The 17,683-nt window shown below is 48.4% G+C and overlaps 1 protein-coding gene across 1 annotated transcript in view; it reads left to right on the forward strand.

The window, feature by feature from the left end:
* Positions 1 to 17,683, forward strand: part of LOC121274188 (dynamin-1-like protein) — a gene marked incomplete at its 5' end in the record, with an annotated part of 399,113 nt that overhangs the window by 15,128 nt on the left and 366,302 nt on the right. Inside the window, 2 exons of the mRNA XM_041181386.1 lie at positions 11,961 to 12,050; positions 13,551 to 13,649. Of these exons, the coding sequence (XP_041037320.1) occupies positions 11,961 to 12,050; positions 13,551 to 13,649 (189 nt within the window). The remainder of the gene's footprint in view (positions 1 to 11,960; positions 12,051 to 13,550; positions 13,650 to 17,683) is intronic.

The following is a 17,683-nucleotide window of genomic DNA, read 5'->3' on the forward strand; positions in this document are numbered from 1 at the left end:
CAACACACGGTTAACTGTTCAATATACAACACACGGGTTAACTGTTCGGCATACAACACACAGGTAACTTCAACATACAACACACAGGTAACTTCAACATACGACACACGGTTAACTGTTCAACATACAACACACGGGTAACTGTTCGACATACAACACACGGGTAACTGTTCAACATACAACACACAGGTAACTTCAACATACAACACACGGGTAACTGTTCAACATACAACACACGGGTAACTGTTCGACATGCAACACACGGTTAACTGTTCAATATACAACACACGGGTTAACTGTTCGGCATACAACACACAGGTAACTTCAACATACAACACACAGGTAACTTCAACATACAACACACGGGTAACTGTTCGACATACAACACACAGGTAACTGTTCGACATACAACACACAGGTAACTTCAACATACGACACACGGTTAACTGTTCAACATACAACACACGGGTAACTGTTCGACATACAACACATGGGTAACTGTTCAACATACAACACACAGGTAACTTCAACATACAACACACGGGTAACTGTTCAACATACAACACACGGGTAACTGTTCAACATACAACACACGGGTAACTGTTCAACATACAACACACGGGTAACTGTTCAACATACAACACACGGGTAACTGTTCAACATACAACACACGGGTAACTGTTCGGCAGACGACACACGGGTAACTGTTCAACATACAACACACGTGTAACTGTTCAACATACAACACACAGGTAACTGTTCAATACGCAACACAAGGTAACTGTTCGACATACAATACACGGGTAACGGTTCGACACGCAACACACAGGTAACTGTTCAACATATAACACACAGGTAACTGTTCGACATACAACACACGGGTAACTGTTCAACATACAACACACGGGTAACTGTTCGACATACAACATACGGGTAACTGTTCAATATACAACACACGGGTAACTGTTCAACATACAACACACAGGTAACTGTTCAATATACAACACACGGGTAACTGTTCAATATACAACACACGGGTAACTGTTCAACATACAACACACAGGTAACTGTTCGACATACAACATACGGGTAACTGTTCAACATACAACACACAGGTAACTGTTTGACATACAACACACGGGTAACTGTTCAATATACAACACACGGGTAACTGTTCAACATACAACACACAGGTAACTGTTCGACATACAACATACGGGTAACTGTTCAACATACAACACACGGGTAACTGTTCAACATACAACACACGGGTAACTGTTCAACATACAACACACAGGTAACTTCAACATACAACACACGGGTAACTGTTCAACATACAACACACAGGTAACTGTTCAACATACAACACACAGGTAACTCTTCGACATACAACATACGGGTAACTGTTCAACATACAACACACAGGTAACTGTTCGACATACAGCACACGGGTAACTGTTCAATATACAACACACGGGTAACTGTTCAACATACAACACACAGGTAACTGTTCGACATACAACATACGGGTAACTGTTCAACATACAACACACGGGTAACTGTTCAACATACAACACACGGGTAACTGTTCAACATACAACACACAGGTAACTTCAACATACAACACACGGGTAACTGTTCAACATACAACACACAGGTAACTGTTCAACATACAACACACAGGTAACTGTTCAACATACAACACACAGGTAACTTCAACATACAACACACGGGTAACTGTTCAACATACAACACACAGGTAACTGTTCAACTAACAACACACAGGTAACTTCAACATACAACACATGGGTAACTGTTCAACATACAACACACGGGTAACTGTTCGACATACAACACACGGGTAACTGTTCGACATACAACACACGGGTAACTGTTCAACATACAACACACAGGTAACTGTTCAACATACAACACACAGGTAACTGTTCAACATACAACACACGGGTAACTGTTCAACATACAACACACAGGTAACTTCAACATACAACATGGGTGACTATTCAACATACAACACACGGGTAACTGTTCAACATACAACACACGGGTAACTGTTCAACATTCAACACACGGGTCACTGTTCAACATACAACACACGAGTAACTGTTCAACATACAACACACAGGTAACTGTTCGACATACAACACACGGGTAACTGTTCGACATACAACACACGGGTAACTGTTCAACATACAACACATGGGTAACACCAACATACAACACACGGGTAACACCAACATACAACACACGGGTAACTGTTCAACATACAACACACGGGTAACTGTTGAACATACAACACACAGGTAACTGTTGAACATACAACGCACGGGTAAGTGTTCAACATACAACACACGGGTAACTGTTCAATATACAACACACGTGTAACTGTTCGACATACAACACACAGGTAACTGTTCAACATACAACACACGGGTAACAGTTCGACATACAACACACAGGTAACTGTTCGACATACAACACACAGGTAACTGTTCAACATACAACACACAGGTAACTTCAACATACAACACACGGGTAACTGTTCAACATACAACACACAGGTAACTGTTCAACATACAACACACGGGTAACTGTTCAACATACAACACACGGGTAACGGTTCGACACGCGACACACAGGTAACTGTTCAACATACAACACACAGGTAACTTCAACATACAACACACGGGTAACTGTTCAACATACAACACAAGGTAACTGTTCGACATACAATACACGGGTAACGGTTCGACACGCAACACACAGGTAACTGTTCAACATACAACACACAGGTAACTGTTCAACATACAACACACGGGTAACTGTTCGACATACAGCATACGGGTAACTGTTCGACATACAACACACGGGTAACTGTTCAACATACAACACACGGGTAACTGTTCGACATGCAACACACGGGTAACTGTTCGACATACAACACACGGGTAACTGTTTTACATACAACACACGGGTAACTGTTCGACATACAACACACGGTTAACTGTTCAATATACAACACACGGGTAACTGTTCGACATACAACAAACGGGTTTCTGTTCGACATACAACACACAGGTAACTTCAACATACAACACACGGGTAACTGTTCAACATACAACACACAGGTAACTGTTCAACATACAACACACGGGTAACTGTTCAACATACAACACACGGGTAACGGTTCGACACGCGACACACAGGTAACTGTTCAACATACAACACACGGGTAACTGTTCAACATACAACACACGGGTAACTGCTCAACATACAACACACGGGTAACTGTTCAACATACAACACACGGGTAACTTCAACATACAACACATGGGTAACTGTTCGACATACAACACACGGGTAACTGTTCAACATACAACACACGGGTAACTGTTCAACATACAACACACGGGTAACTGTTCAACATACAACACACAGGTAACTTCAACATACAACACACGGGTAACTGTTCAACATACAACACACGGGTAACTGTTTGACATACAACACACGGGTAACTGTTCGGCATGCAACACACGGGTAACTGTTCGACATACAACACACAGTTAACTGTTCAATATACAACACACGGGTAACTGTTCAACATACAACACACAGGTAACTTCAACATACGGGTAACTGTTCGACATACAACACACAGGTAACTGTTCAACATACAACACACAGGTAACTTCAACATACAACACACGGGTAACTGTTCAACATACAACACACGGGTAACTGTTCAACATACAACACACGGGTAACTGTTCGACATACAACACACGGGTAACTGTTCAACATACAACACATGGGTAACACCAACATACAACACACGGGTAACACCAACATACAACACACGGGTAACTGTTCAACATACAACACACGGGTAACTGTTGAACATACAACACACAGGTAACTGTTGAACATACAACGCACGGGTAACTGTTCAACATACAACACACGGGTAACTGTTCAATATACAACACACGTGTAACTGTTCGACATACAACACACAGGTAACTGTTCAACATACAACACACGGGTAACAGTTCGACATACAACACACAGGTAACTGTTCGACATACAACACACAGGTAACTGTTCAACATACAACACACAGGTAACTTCAACATACAACACACGGGTAACTGTTCAACATACAACACAAGGTAACTGTTCGACATACAATACACGGGTAATGGTTCGACACGCAACACACAGGTAACTGTTCAACATACAACACACAGGTAACTGTTCAACATACAACACACGGGTAACTGTTCGACATACAGCATACGGGTAACTGTTCGACATACAACACACGGGTAACTGTTCAACATACAACACACGGGTAACTGTTCGACATGCAACACACGGGTAACTGTTCGACATACAACACACGGGTAACTGTTTTACATACAACACACGGGTAACTGTTCGACATACAACACACGGTTAACTGTTCAATATACAACACACGGGTAACTGTTCGACATACAACACACGGGTTTCTGTTCGACATACAACACACAGGTAACTTCAACATACAACACACGGGTAACTGTTCAACATACAACACGGGTAACTGTTCAACATACAACACACGGGTAACGGTTCGACACGCGACACACAGGTAACTGTTCAACATACAACACACGGGTAACTGTTCAACATACAACACAAGGTAACTGTTCGACATACAATACACGGGTAACGGTTCGACACGCAACACACAGGTAACTGTTCAACATACAACACACAGGTAACTGTTCAACATACAACACACGGGTAACTGTTCGACATACAGCATACGGGTAACTGTTCGACATACAACACACGGGTAACTGTTCAACATACAACACACGGGTCACTGTTCGACATGCAACACACGGGTAACTGTTCGACATACAACACACGGGTAACTGTTTTACATACAACACACGGGTAACTGTTCGACATACAACACACGGTTAACTGTTCAATATACAACACACGGGTAACTGTTCGACATACAACACACGGGTTTCTGTTCGACATACAACACACAGGTAACTTCAACATACAACACACGGGTAACTGTTCAACATACAACACACAGGTAACTGTTCAACATACAACACACGGGTAACTGTTCAACATACAACACACGGGTAACGGTTCGACACGCGACACACAGGTAACTGTTCAACATACAACACACGGGTAACTGTTCAACATACAACACACGGGTAACTGCTCAACATACAACACACGGGTAACTGTTCAACATACAACACACGGGTAACTTCAACATACAACACATGGGTAACTGTTCGACATACAACACACGGGTAACTGTTCAACATACAACACACGGGTAACTGTTCAACATACAACACACGGGTAACTGTTCAACATACAACACACAGGTAACTTCAACATACAACACACGGGTAACTGTTCAACATACAACACACGGGTAACTGTTTGACATACAACACACGGGTAACTGTTCGGCATGCAACACACGGGTAACTGTTCGACATACAACACACAGTTAACTGTTCAATATACAACACACGGGTAACTGTTCAACATACAACACACAGGTAACTTCAACATACGGGTAACTGTTCGACATACAACACACAGGTAACTGTTCAACATACAACACACAGGTAACTTCAACATACAACACACGGGTAACTGTTCAACATACAACACACGGGTAACTGTTCAACATACAACACACGGGTAACTGTTCAACATACAACACACGGGTAACTGTTCAACATACAACACACAGGTAACTGTTCAGCAGACGACACACGGGTAACTGTTCAACATACAACACACGTGTAACTGTTCGACATACAACACACAGGTAACTGTTCAACATACAACACAAGGTAACTGTTCGACATACAATACACGGGTAACGGTTCGACACGCAACACACAGGTAACTGTTCAACATACAACACACAGGTAACTGTTCGACATACAATACACGGGTAACGGTTCGACACGCAACACACAGGTAACTGTTCAACATACAACACACAGGTAACTGTTCAATATACAACACACGGGTAACTGTTCGACATACAACACACGGGTAACTGTTCGACATACAACACACGGGTAACTGTTCGACATACAACACACGGTTAATTGTTCAATATACAACACACGGGTAACTGTTCGACATACAACACATGGGTAACTGTTCGACATACAACACACAGGTAACTGTTCAACATACAACACACATGTAACTTCAACATACAACACACGGGTAACTGTTCAACATACAACACACAGGTAACTGTTCAACATACAACACACGGGTAACTGTTCAACATACAACACACGGGTAACGGTTCGACACGCGACACACAGGTAACTGTTCAACATACAACACACGGGTAACTGTTCAACATACAACACACGGATAACTGCTCAACATACAACACAGGGGTAACTGTTCAACATACAACACACGGGTAACTTCAATATACAACACATGGGTAACTGTTCGACATACAACACACGGGTAACTGTTTGACATACAACACACGGGTATCTGTTCGACATGCAACACACGGTTAACTGTTCAATATACAACACACGGGTAACTGTTCGGCATACAACACACGGGTAACTGTTCAACATACAACACACAGGTAACTTCAACATAGAACACACGGGTAACGGTTCGACATACAACACACAGGTAACTGTTCAACATACAACACACAGGTAACTTCAACATACAACACACGGGTAACTGTTCAACATACAACACATGGGTAACTGTTCAACATACAACACACGGGTAACTGTTCAACATACAACACACAGGTAACTTCAACATACAACACACGGGTAACTGTTCAACATACAACACACGGTTAACTGTTCAACATACAACACACGGGTAACTGTTCAACATACAACACACGGGTAACTGTTCAACATACAACACACGGGTAACTGTTCGGCAGACGACACACGGGTAACTGTTCAACATACAACACACGTATAACTGTTCAACATACAAAACACACATAACTGTTCAACATACAACACAAGGTAACTGTTCGACATACAATACACGGGTAACGGTTCGACACGCAACACACGGTTAACTGTTCAACATACAACACACGGGTAACTGTTCAACATACAACACACGGGTAACTGTTCAACATACAACACACAGGTAACTGTTCAACATACAACACACGGGTAACTGTTCGACATACAACATACGGGTAACTGTTCGACATACAACACACGGGTAACTGTTCAACATACAACACACGGGTAACTGTTCAACATACAACACACGGGTAACTGTTCAACATACAGCACACAGGTAACTTCAACATACAACACACGGGTAACTGTTCAACATACAACACACGGGTAACTGTTCAACATACAACACACGGGTAACTGTTCGACATACAACACACGGGTAACTGTTCGACATACAACACACAGGTAACTGTTCGACATACAATACACAGGTAACGGTTCGACATGCAACACACAGGTAACTGTTCAACATACAACACACAGGTAACTGTTCAACATACAACACACCGGTAACTGTTCAACATACAACACACAGGTAACTGTTCGACATACAACACACGGGTAACTGTTCGACATACAACACACGGGTAACTGTTCGACATACAACACACGGTTAACTGTTCAATATACAACACACGGGTAACTGTTCGACATACAACACACGGGTAACTGTTCGACATACAACACACAGGTAACTGTTCAACATACAACACACAGGTAACTTCAACATACAACACACGGGTAACTGTTCAACATACAACACACGGGTAACTGCTCAACATACAACACACCGGTAAATGTTCAACATAGAACACACAGGTAACTGTTCAACATACAACACACGGGTAACTGTTCGACATACAGCATACGGGTAACTGTTCGACATACAACACACGGGTAACTGTTCGACATACAACACACGGGTAACTGTTCGACATAGAACACACGGGTAACTGTTCGACATACAACACACGGGTAACTGTTCGACATACAACACACGGTTAACTGTTCAATATACAACACACGGGTAACTGTTCGACATACAACACACGGGTAACTGTTCGACATACAACACACAGGTAACTGTTCAACATACAACACACAGGTAACTTCAACATACAACACACGGGTAACTGTTCAACATACAACACACAGGTAACTGTTCAACATACAACACACGGGTAACTGTTCAACATACAACACACGGGTAATGGTTCGACACGCGACACACAGGTAACTGTTCAACATACAACACACGGGTAACTGTTCAACATACAACACACGGGTAACTGCTCAACATACAACACACGGGTAACTGTTCAACATACAACACACGGGTAACTTCAACATACAACACATGGGTAACTGTTCGACATACAACACACGGGTAACTGTTTGACATACAACACACGGGTAACTGTTCGACATGCAACACACGGTAACTGTTTCAATATACAACACACGGGTTAACTGTTCAGCATACAACACACAGGTAACTTCAACATACAACACACAGGTAACTTCAACATACGACACACGGTTAACTGTTCAACATACAACACACGGGTAACTGTTCGACATACAACACACGGGTAACTGTTCAACATACAACACACAGGTAACTTCAACATACAACACACGGGTAACTGTTCAACATACAACACACGGGTAACTGTTCAACATACAACACACGGGTAACTGTTCAACATACAACACACAGGGTAACTGTTCAACATACAACACACGGTAACTGTTCAACATACAACACACAGGTAACTGTTCAACATACAACACACAGGGTAACTCTTCGACATACAACACACGGGTAACTGTTTGACATACAACACACAGGTAACTGTTCGACATACAACACACGGGTAACTGTTCAACATACAACACACAGGTAACTGTTCAACATACAACACACAGGTAACTGTTCGACATACAACACACAGGTAACTGTTCAACATACAACACACGGGTAACTGTTCAACATACAACACACGGGTAACTGTTCAACATACAACACACAGGTAACTGTTCGACATACAACACACGGGTAACTGTTCAACATACAACACACAGGTAACTGTTCAACATACAACACACAGGTAACTGTTCAACATACAACACACAGGTAACTGTTCAACATACAACACACGGGTAACTGTTCAACATACAACACACGGGTAACTGTTCAACATACAACACACAGGTAACTGTTCAACATACAACACACAGGTAACTGTTCAATATACAACACACAGGTAACTGTTCAACATACAACACACAGGTAACTGTTCAACATACAACACACGGGTAACTGTTCAACATACAACACACGGGTAACTGTTCAACATACAACACACGGGTAACTGTTCAACATACAACACACGGGTAACTGTTCAACATACAACACACGGGTAACTGTTCAACATACAACACACAGGTAACTGTTCAACATACAACACACAGGTAACTGTTCAACATACAACACACGGGTAACTGTTTGACATACAACACACAGGTAACTGTTCAACATACAACACACGGGTAACTGTTCAATATACAACACACGGGTAACTGTTCAACATACAACACACGGGTAACTGTTCGACATACAACACACGGGTAACTGTTCAACATACAACACACGGGTAACTGTTCAACATACAACACACAGGTAACTGTTCAACATACAACACACAGGTAACTGTTCAACATACAACACACGGGTAACTGTTCAACATACAACACACAGGTAACTGTTCAACATACAACACACAGGTAACTGTTCAACATACAACACACGGGTAACTGTTCAACATACAACACGGGTAACTGTTCAACATACAACACACAGGTAACTGTTCGAAATACAACACACAGGTAACTGTTCAACATACAACACACAGGTAACTGTTCAACATACAACACACGGGTAACTGTTCAACATACAACACACGGGTAACTGTTCAATATACAACACACGGGTAACTGTTCAACATACAACACACGGGTAACTGTTCAACATACAACACACGGGTAACTGTTCAACATACAACACACGGGTAACTGTTCTACATACAACACACGGGTAACTGTTCAACATACAACACACGGGTAACTGTTCAACATACAACACACAGGTAACTGTTCAACATACAACACACGGGTAACTGTTCGACATACAACACACAGGTAACTGTTCGAACTACAACACACAGGGTAACTGTTCAACATACAACACACAGGGTAACTGTTTCAACATACAACACACGGGTAACTGTTCAATATACAACACACGGGTAACTGTTCAACATACAACACACGGTAACGTTTCGACATACAACACACGGGTAACTGTTCACATACAACACTCGGGTAACTGTTCAACATACAACACACGGGTAACTGTTCAACATACAACACACGGGTAACTGTTCAACATACAACACACAGGTAACTGTTCAACATACAACACACGGGTAACTGTTCAACATACAACACACGGGTAACTGTTCAATATACAACACACTGGTAACTGGTTCAACATACACACACGGGTAACTGTTCAATATACAACACACTGGTAACTGTTCAACATACAACACACTGGTAACTGTTTCGACATACAACACACAGGTAACTGTTTCGACATACAACACACAGGTAACTGTTCAACATACAACACACGGGTAACTGTTCAACATACAACACACGGGTAACTGTTCAACATACAACACACAGGTAACTGTTCGACATACAACACACGGGTAACTGTTCGACATACAACACACAGGTAACTGTTCGACATACAACACACGGGTAACTGTTCAACATACAACACACGGGTAACTGTTCAACATACAACACACGGGTAACTGTTCGACATACAACACACGGGTAACTGTTCGACATACAACACACGGGTAACTGTTCAACATACAACACACAGGTAACTGTTCAACATACAACACACGGGTAACTGTTCAACATACAACACACGGGTAACTGTTCAACATACAACACACGGGTAACTGTTCAACATACAACACACGGGTAACTGTTCAACATACAACACACGGGTAACTGTTCAACATACAACACACGGGTAACTGTTCAATATACAACACACGGGTAACTGTTCAACATACAACACACGGGTAACTGTTCGACATACAACACACGGGTAACTGTTCGACATACAACACACAGGTAACTGTTCGACATACAACACACAGGTAACTGTTCAACATACAACCCCCTCCTAACTGTCCTCCCCCCTCCACCCCCACTCCTCCCCCCCTCAACCCCCCTCACCCCCCTAACCCCCTCCCCCTCCAACCCCCCGGGTCCCCCCCCTCAACAACAACACACAGGTAACTGTTCACATACAACACCCGGTAACTGTTCAACATACAACACACGGGTAACCTTCAACATACAACACACAGGCCCCTCCTCACCCCTCCTCCCCCCCACCCCCCCTCCTCAACCCCCAACACACCCCTAACTGTTCACCCCTCACCCCCCACAACCCCCTCCCCTGTTTCACATCCAACACCCCTCCTCACTGTTCAACCCCCCCCACCACGGGTAACTCCTCAACCCCCTCCACAACAGGTACTTCACCCATCCCCCCCTCCTCCTGTTCACCTCCAACACCCTCCTCACCCCTCTCCCCTCCCCCCCTCCTCTCCCTCTCTCCCCTCCCCCCCTCCTCTCCCCTCCCCCTCCTCCCCCCTCCTCTCCCCTCCCCCTCTCTCCCCCCCTCCTGCTCCCCCCCTCCCCCCCCCTCCTCCCCCCCTCCTCAACTCGCCACCCCCCCCCCCCCCCCCCCCCCCCCCCCCATAGGAGCTGTTGCGTTTTCCGAAGCTTCATGATGCGATTGTAGAAGTTGTAACTGGCCTACTCCGCAAGAGACTGCCTGTGACCAACGAAATGGTAACCAGCCTTTCACTACAGCTCCAACCACCCTGTCCTCTAACTAGAGCTCTAAGCATTCAGTGACGTTGCTCAATTGCTGCATTAATCGGCTGTCAGGTAGTGTGAATGTGACACGTGCCAGTGTGTGTGGGGACTGGGTAGGTTAGAGTTCAGGGATCAAGTGTGTGTGTGTCTGTGTGTGTACGTGTGTGTCTGTGTCTGTGTGTGTGTAGGTGTCTGTATGTGTGTCCGTGTCTGTGTGTGTACGTGTATGTCTGTGTGTGTACCTGTGTGTCTGTGTCTGTGTGTGTGTCTGTGTCTGTGTGTGTACGTGTGTGTCTGTGTGTGTACCTGTGTGTCTGTGTCTGTGTGTGTAGGTGTCTGTATGTGTGTCTGCGTGTGTACGTGTGTGTCTGTGTATGTACCTGTGTGTCTGTGTCTGTGTGTGTAAATGTGTGTCTGTGTATGTCTGTCTGTGTGTCTGTCTTTGTGTGTGTCTACGTGTCTGTGTGTGTGTGTACGTGTGTGTCTGTGTATGTCTGTCTGTGTGTCTGTCTGTCTTTGTGTGTGTCTACGTGTCTGTGTGTGTGTGTGTGTGTGTGTGTGTACGTGTGTGTGTCTGTGTGTACATGTGTGTGTGTGTGTCTGGGTGTACATGTGTCTGTGTGTGTACACCCACGTTACTGATTCTGGGAGTGTGGGCATTTCTTGCCCAGCCCTAGCTGTGCTTGAGAAGGTGGTGGTGAGCTGGAGGGACCTGGTGGAACCCAAGCTGAGAATGGGTGAGCAGGTAGGATAGAAGCAATCACTAGTGTTTGTTTCTGCACGTGTAGTATGGGGCTGTGTGTGAGGCTGTGAGCAGGTGTGTGTGTGGGGTGTGTACGTGGGGCTGTGTGTGAGGCTGTGAGCAGCTGTGTGTGTGGGGCTGTGTGTGAGGCTGTGAGCAGGTGTGTGTGTGGGGTGTGTACATGGGGCTGTGTGTGAGGCTGTGAGCAGCTGTGTGTGTGGGGCTGTGTGTGAGGCTGTGAGCAGGTGTGTGTGTGGGGTGTGTACGTGGGGCTGTGTGTGAGGCTGTGAGCAGGTGTGTGTGTGGGGCTGTGTGTGAGGCTGTGAGCAGGTGTGTGTGTGGGGCTGTGTGTGAGGCTGTGAGCAGGTGTGTGTGTGGGGTGTGTACGTGGGGCTGTGTGTGAGGCTGTGAGCAGGTGTGTGTGTGGGGCTGTGTGTGAGGCTGTGAGCAGGTGTGTGTGTGGGGTGTGGGGCTGTGTGTGAGGCTGTGAGCAGGTGTGTGTGTGGGTCGTGGGGCTGTGTGTGAGGCTGTGAGCAGGTGTGTGTGCGGGGCGTGGGGCTGTGTGTGAGGCTGTGAGCATGTGTGTGTGTGGGGTGTGTACGTGGGGCTGTGTACGTGGGGCTGTGCAGGTGCAGGTGTGTGCACACAGACTATTGTGCGTATGCAGGATCAAAGTGTGTGTCCCCAGTCTTTGGGTAAACTCAACCTCCCCTTATCTATTAATTTTCCAGGTTCACAACCTTGTTGCCATAGAGTTAGCGTACATCAACACCAAGCACCCAGACTTCAGTGATGCTGCAATGGTGTCAGCCTCAGTGAACAGCTCCCAGGTACTTCCTATTGGATCCTTGTGTTCAGCTAGCTGGGGAACCTGGTGTATCAGGAGCATCTTCATAAAACCTACAGGCTGAGTATGATGGGCCCTGTCTCCTGCCTCCCCCTGTACCCCTGCGGGGGAATCACAGACACAGACCCGCGTCCCGTCACCGTGTGGGGGAATCACAGACACAGACCCGTCACCGTGTGGGGGAATCACAGACACAGACCCGTCACCGTGTGGGGGAATCACAGACAGAGACCCACGTCTCGTCACCGTGTGGGGGAAACACAGACACAGACCCACGTCCCGTCACCGTGTGGGGGAATCACAGACACAGACCCGTCACCGTGTGGGGGAATCACAGACACAGACCCGCGTCCCGTCATCGTGTGGGGGAATCACAGACACACACCCGCGTCCCGTCACCGTGTGGGGGAACCACAGACACAGACCCACGTCCCGTCACTGTGTGGGGGAATCACAGACACACACCCGCGTCCCGTCACCGTGTGGGGGAACCACAGACACAGACCCGCGTCCCGTCACCGTGTGGGGGAATCACAGACCCGTCACCGTGTGGGGGAAACACAGACACAGACCCGCGTCCCGTCACCGTGTGGGGGAAATCACAGACGCAGACCCGTCACCATGTGGGGGAATCAAAGACACAGACCCGTCACCGTGTGGGGGAATAACAGACACAGACCCGCGTCCCGTCACCGTGTGGGGGAATCACAGACACAGACCCGTCACCGTGTGGGGGAATCACAGACACAGACCCCCGTCCCGTCACCGTGTGGGGGAATCACAGACACAGTCCCACGTCCCGTCACCGTGTGGGGGGATCACAGACACAGACCCACGTCCCGTCGCCGTGTGGGGGAATCACAGACACAGACCCGCGTCCCGTCACCGTGTAGGGGAATCACAGACACAGACCCGTCACCGTGTGAGGGAATCACATACACAGACCCGCGTCCCGTCACCGTGTGGGGGAATCACAGACACAGACCCGTCACTGTGTGGGGGAATCACAGACACAGACCCGTCACCGTGTGGGGGAATCACAGACACAGACCCGTGTCCCGTCACCGTGGGGGAATCACAGACACAGACCCGTCACCGTGGGGGGGAATCACAGACACAGACCCGTCACCGTGTGGCGGAATCACAGACACAGACCCGCGTCCCGTCACCGTGTGGGGGAATCACAGACACAGACCCGCGTCCCGTCACCGTGTGGGGGAATCACAGACACAGACCCGCGTCCCGTCACCATGTGGGGGAATCACAGACACAGACCCGCGTCCCGTCACCGTGTGGGGGAATCACAGACACAGACACAGACCCGTCACCGTGTGGGGGAATCACAGACACAGACCCGCGTCCCGTCACCGTGTGGGGGAATCACAGACACAGACCCGTCACTGTGTGGGGGAATCACAGACACAGACCCGTCACCATGTGGGGGAATCACAGACACAGACACAGACCCGTCACCGTGTGGGGGAATCACAGACACAGACCCGCGTCCCGTCACCGTTTGGGGGAATCACAGACACAGACCCGTCACTGTGTGGGGGAATCACAGACACAGACCCGTCACCATGTGGGGGAATCACAGACACAGACCCACGTCACGTCACCGTGTGGGGGAATCACAGAGACTGACCCGTCACCGTGTGTGGGAATCACAGACACAGACCCACGTCCCGTCACCGTGTGGGGGAATCACAGACACAGACCAGTCACCGTGTGGGGGAATCACAGACACAGACCCGCGTCCCGTCACCGTGTGGGGGAATCACAGACACAGACCCACGTCCCGTCACCGTGTGGGGGAATCACAGACACAGACCCACGTCCCGTCGCCGTGTGGGGGAATCACAGACACAGACCCGCGTCCCGTCACCGTGTGGGGGAATCACAGACACAGACCCGCGTCCCGTCACCGTGTGGGGGAATCACAGACACAGACCCGTCACCATGTGGGGGAATCACAGACACAGACTCGTCACCGTGTGGGGGAATCACAGGCACAGACCCGTCACCATGTGGGGGAATCACAGACACAGACCCGTCACCGTGTGGGGGAATCACAGACACAGACCCACGTCTCGTCACCGTGTGGGGGAATCACAGACACAGACCCACGTCCCGTCACCGTGTGGGGGAATCACAGACACAGACCCGTCACCGTGTGGGGGAATCACAGACACAGACCCGCGTCCCGTCACCGTGTGGGGGAATCACAGACACAGACCCGTCACCGTGTGGGGGAATCACAGACACAGACCCGCGTCCCGTCACCGTGTGGGGGAATCACAGACACAGACCCGTCACCGTGTGGGGGAAACACAGACACAGACCCGCGTCCCGTCACCGTGTGGGGGAATCACAGACACAGACCCGTCACCGTGTGGGGGAATCACAGACACAGACCCGTCACCGTGTGGGGGAATCACAGACACAGACCCGCGTCCCGTCACCGTGTGGGGGAATCACAGACACAGACCCGTCACCGTGTGGGGGAATCACAGACACACACCCGTCACCGTGTGGGGGAATCACAGACACAGACCCGTCACCGTGTGGGGGAATCACAGTCACAGACCCGCGTCCCGTCACCGTGTGGGGGAATCACAGACACAGACCCGTCACCGTATGGGGGAAGCACAGACACAGACCCACGTCCCGTCGCCGTGTTGGGGAATCACAGACACAGACCCGCGTCCCATCACCGTGTGGGGGAATCACAGACACAGACCCGCGTCCCGTCACCGTGTGGGGAATCACAGACACAGACCCGCGTCCCATCACCGTGTGGGGGAATCACAGACACAGACCCGTCACCGTGTGGGGGAACCACAGTCACAGAACCGTCACCGTGTGGGGGAATCACAGACACAGACCCGCGTCCCGTCACCGTGTGGGGGAATCACAGACACAGACCCGTCACCGTGTGGGGGAATCACAGACACAGACCCGTCACCGTGTGGGGGAATCACAGACACAGACCTGCGTCCCGTCACCGTGTGGGGGAATTACAGACACAGACCCGTCACCGTGTGGGGGAATCACAGACACAGACCCGCGTCCCGTCACCGTGTGGGGGAATCACAGACACAGACCCGCGTCCTGTCACCGTGTTGGGGAATCACACTCAAAGACCCGTCACCGTGTGGGGAAATCACAGACACAGACACAGACCCGTCACCGTGTGGGGGAATCACACTCAAAGACCCGTCACCGTGTGGGGAAATCACAGACACAGACCCCTCACCGTGTGGGGGAATCAGACACAGACCCGTCACCGTGTGGGGGAATCACAGACACAGACCCGCGTCCCGTCACCGTGTGGGGGAATCACAGACACAGACCCGCGTCCCGTCACCGTGTGGGCGAATCACAGACACAGACCCGTCACCGTGTGGGGGAATCACAGACACAGACCCGAAACCGTGTGGGGGAATCACAGACACAGACCCGCGTCCCGTCACCGTGTGGGGGAATCACAGACACAGACCCGCGTCCCGTCACCGTGTGGGGGAATCACAGACACAGACCCGCGTCCCGTCACCGTGTGGGGGAATCACAGACAGAGACCCGTCACCGTGTGGGGGAATCACAGACACAAACCCCTCACCGTGTGGGGGTATCACAGACACAAACACAGACCCGTCACCGTGTGGGGGAATCACAGACACAGACCCGTCACCATGTGGGGGAATCACCGTCACAGACCCGCGTCCCATCACCGTGTGGGGGAATCACAGACACAGACCCGTCACCGTGTGGGGTAATCACAGACACAGACCCGTCACCATGTGGGGGAATCACAGACACAGACCCGTCACCGTGTGGGGGAATCACAGACACAGACCTGCATCCCGTCACCGTGTGGGGGAATCACAGACACAGACCCGTCACCGTGTGGGGGAATCACAGACACAGACCCGCGTCCCGTCACCGTGTGGGGAATCACAGACACAGACCCGCGTCCCGTCACCGTGTGATGAATCACAGACACAGACCCGTCACCGT

The sequence above is a fragment of the Carcharodon carcharias genome (assembly GCF_017639515.1).
Source record: "Carcharodon carcharias isolate sCarCar2 chromosome 35 unlocalized genomic scaffold, sCarCar2.pri SUPER_35_unloc_11, whole genome shotgun sequence".
In the NCBI taxonomy this organism is placed as follows: Eukaryota; Metazoa; Chordata; class Chondrichthyes; order Lamniformes; family Lamnidae; genus Carcharodon; species Carcharodon carcharias.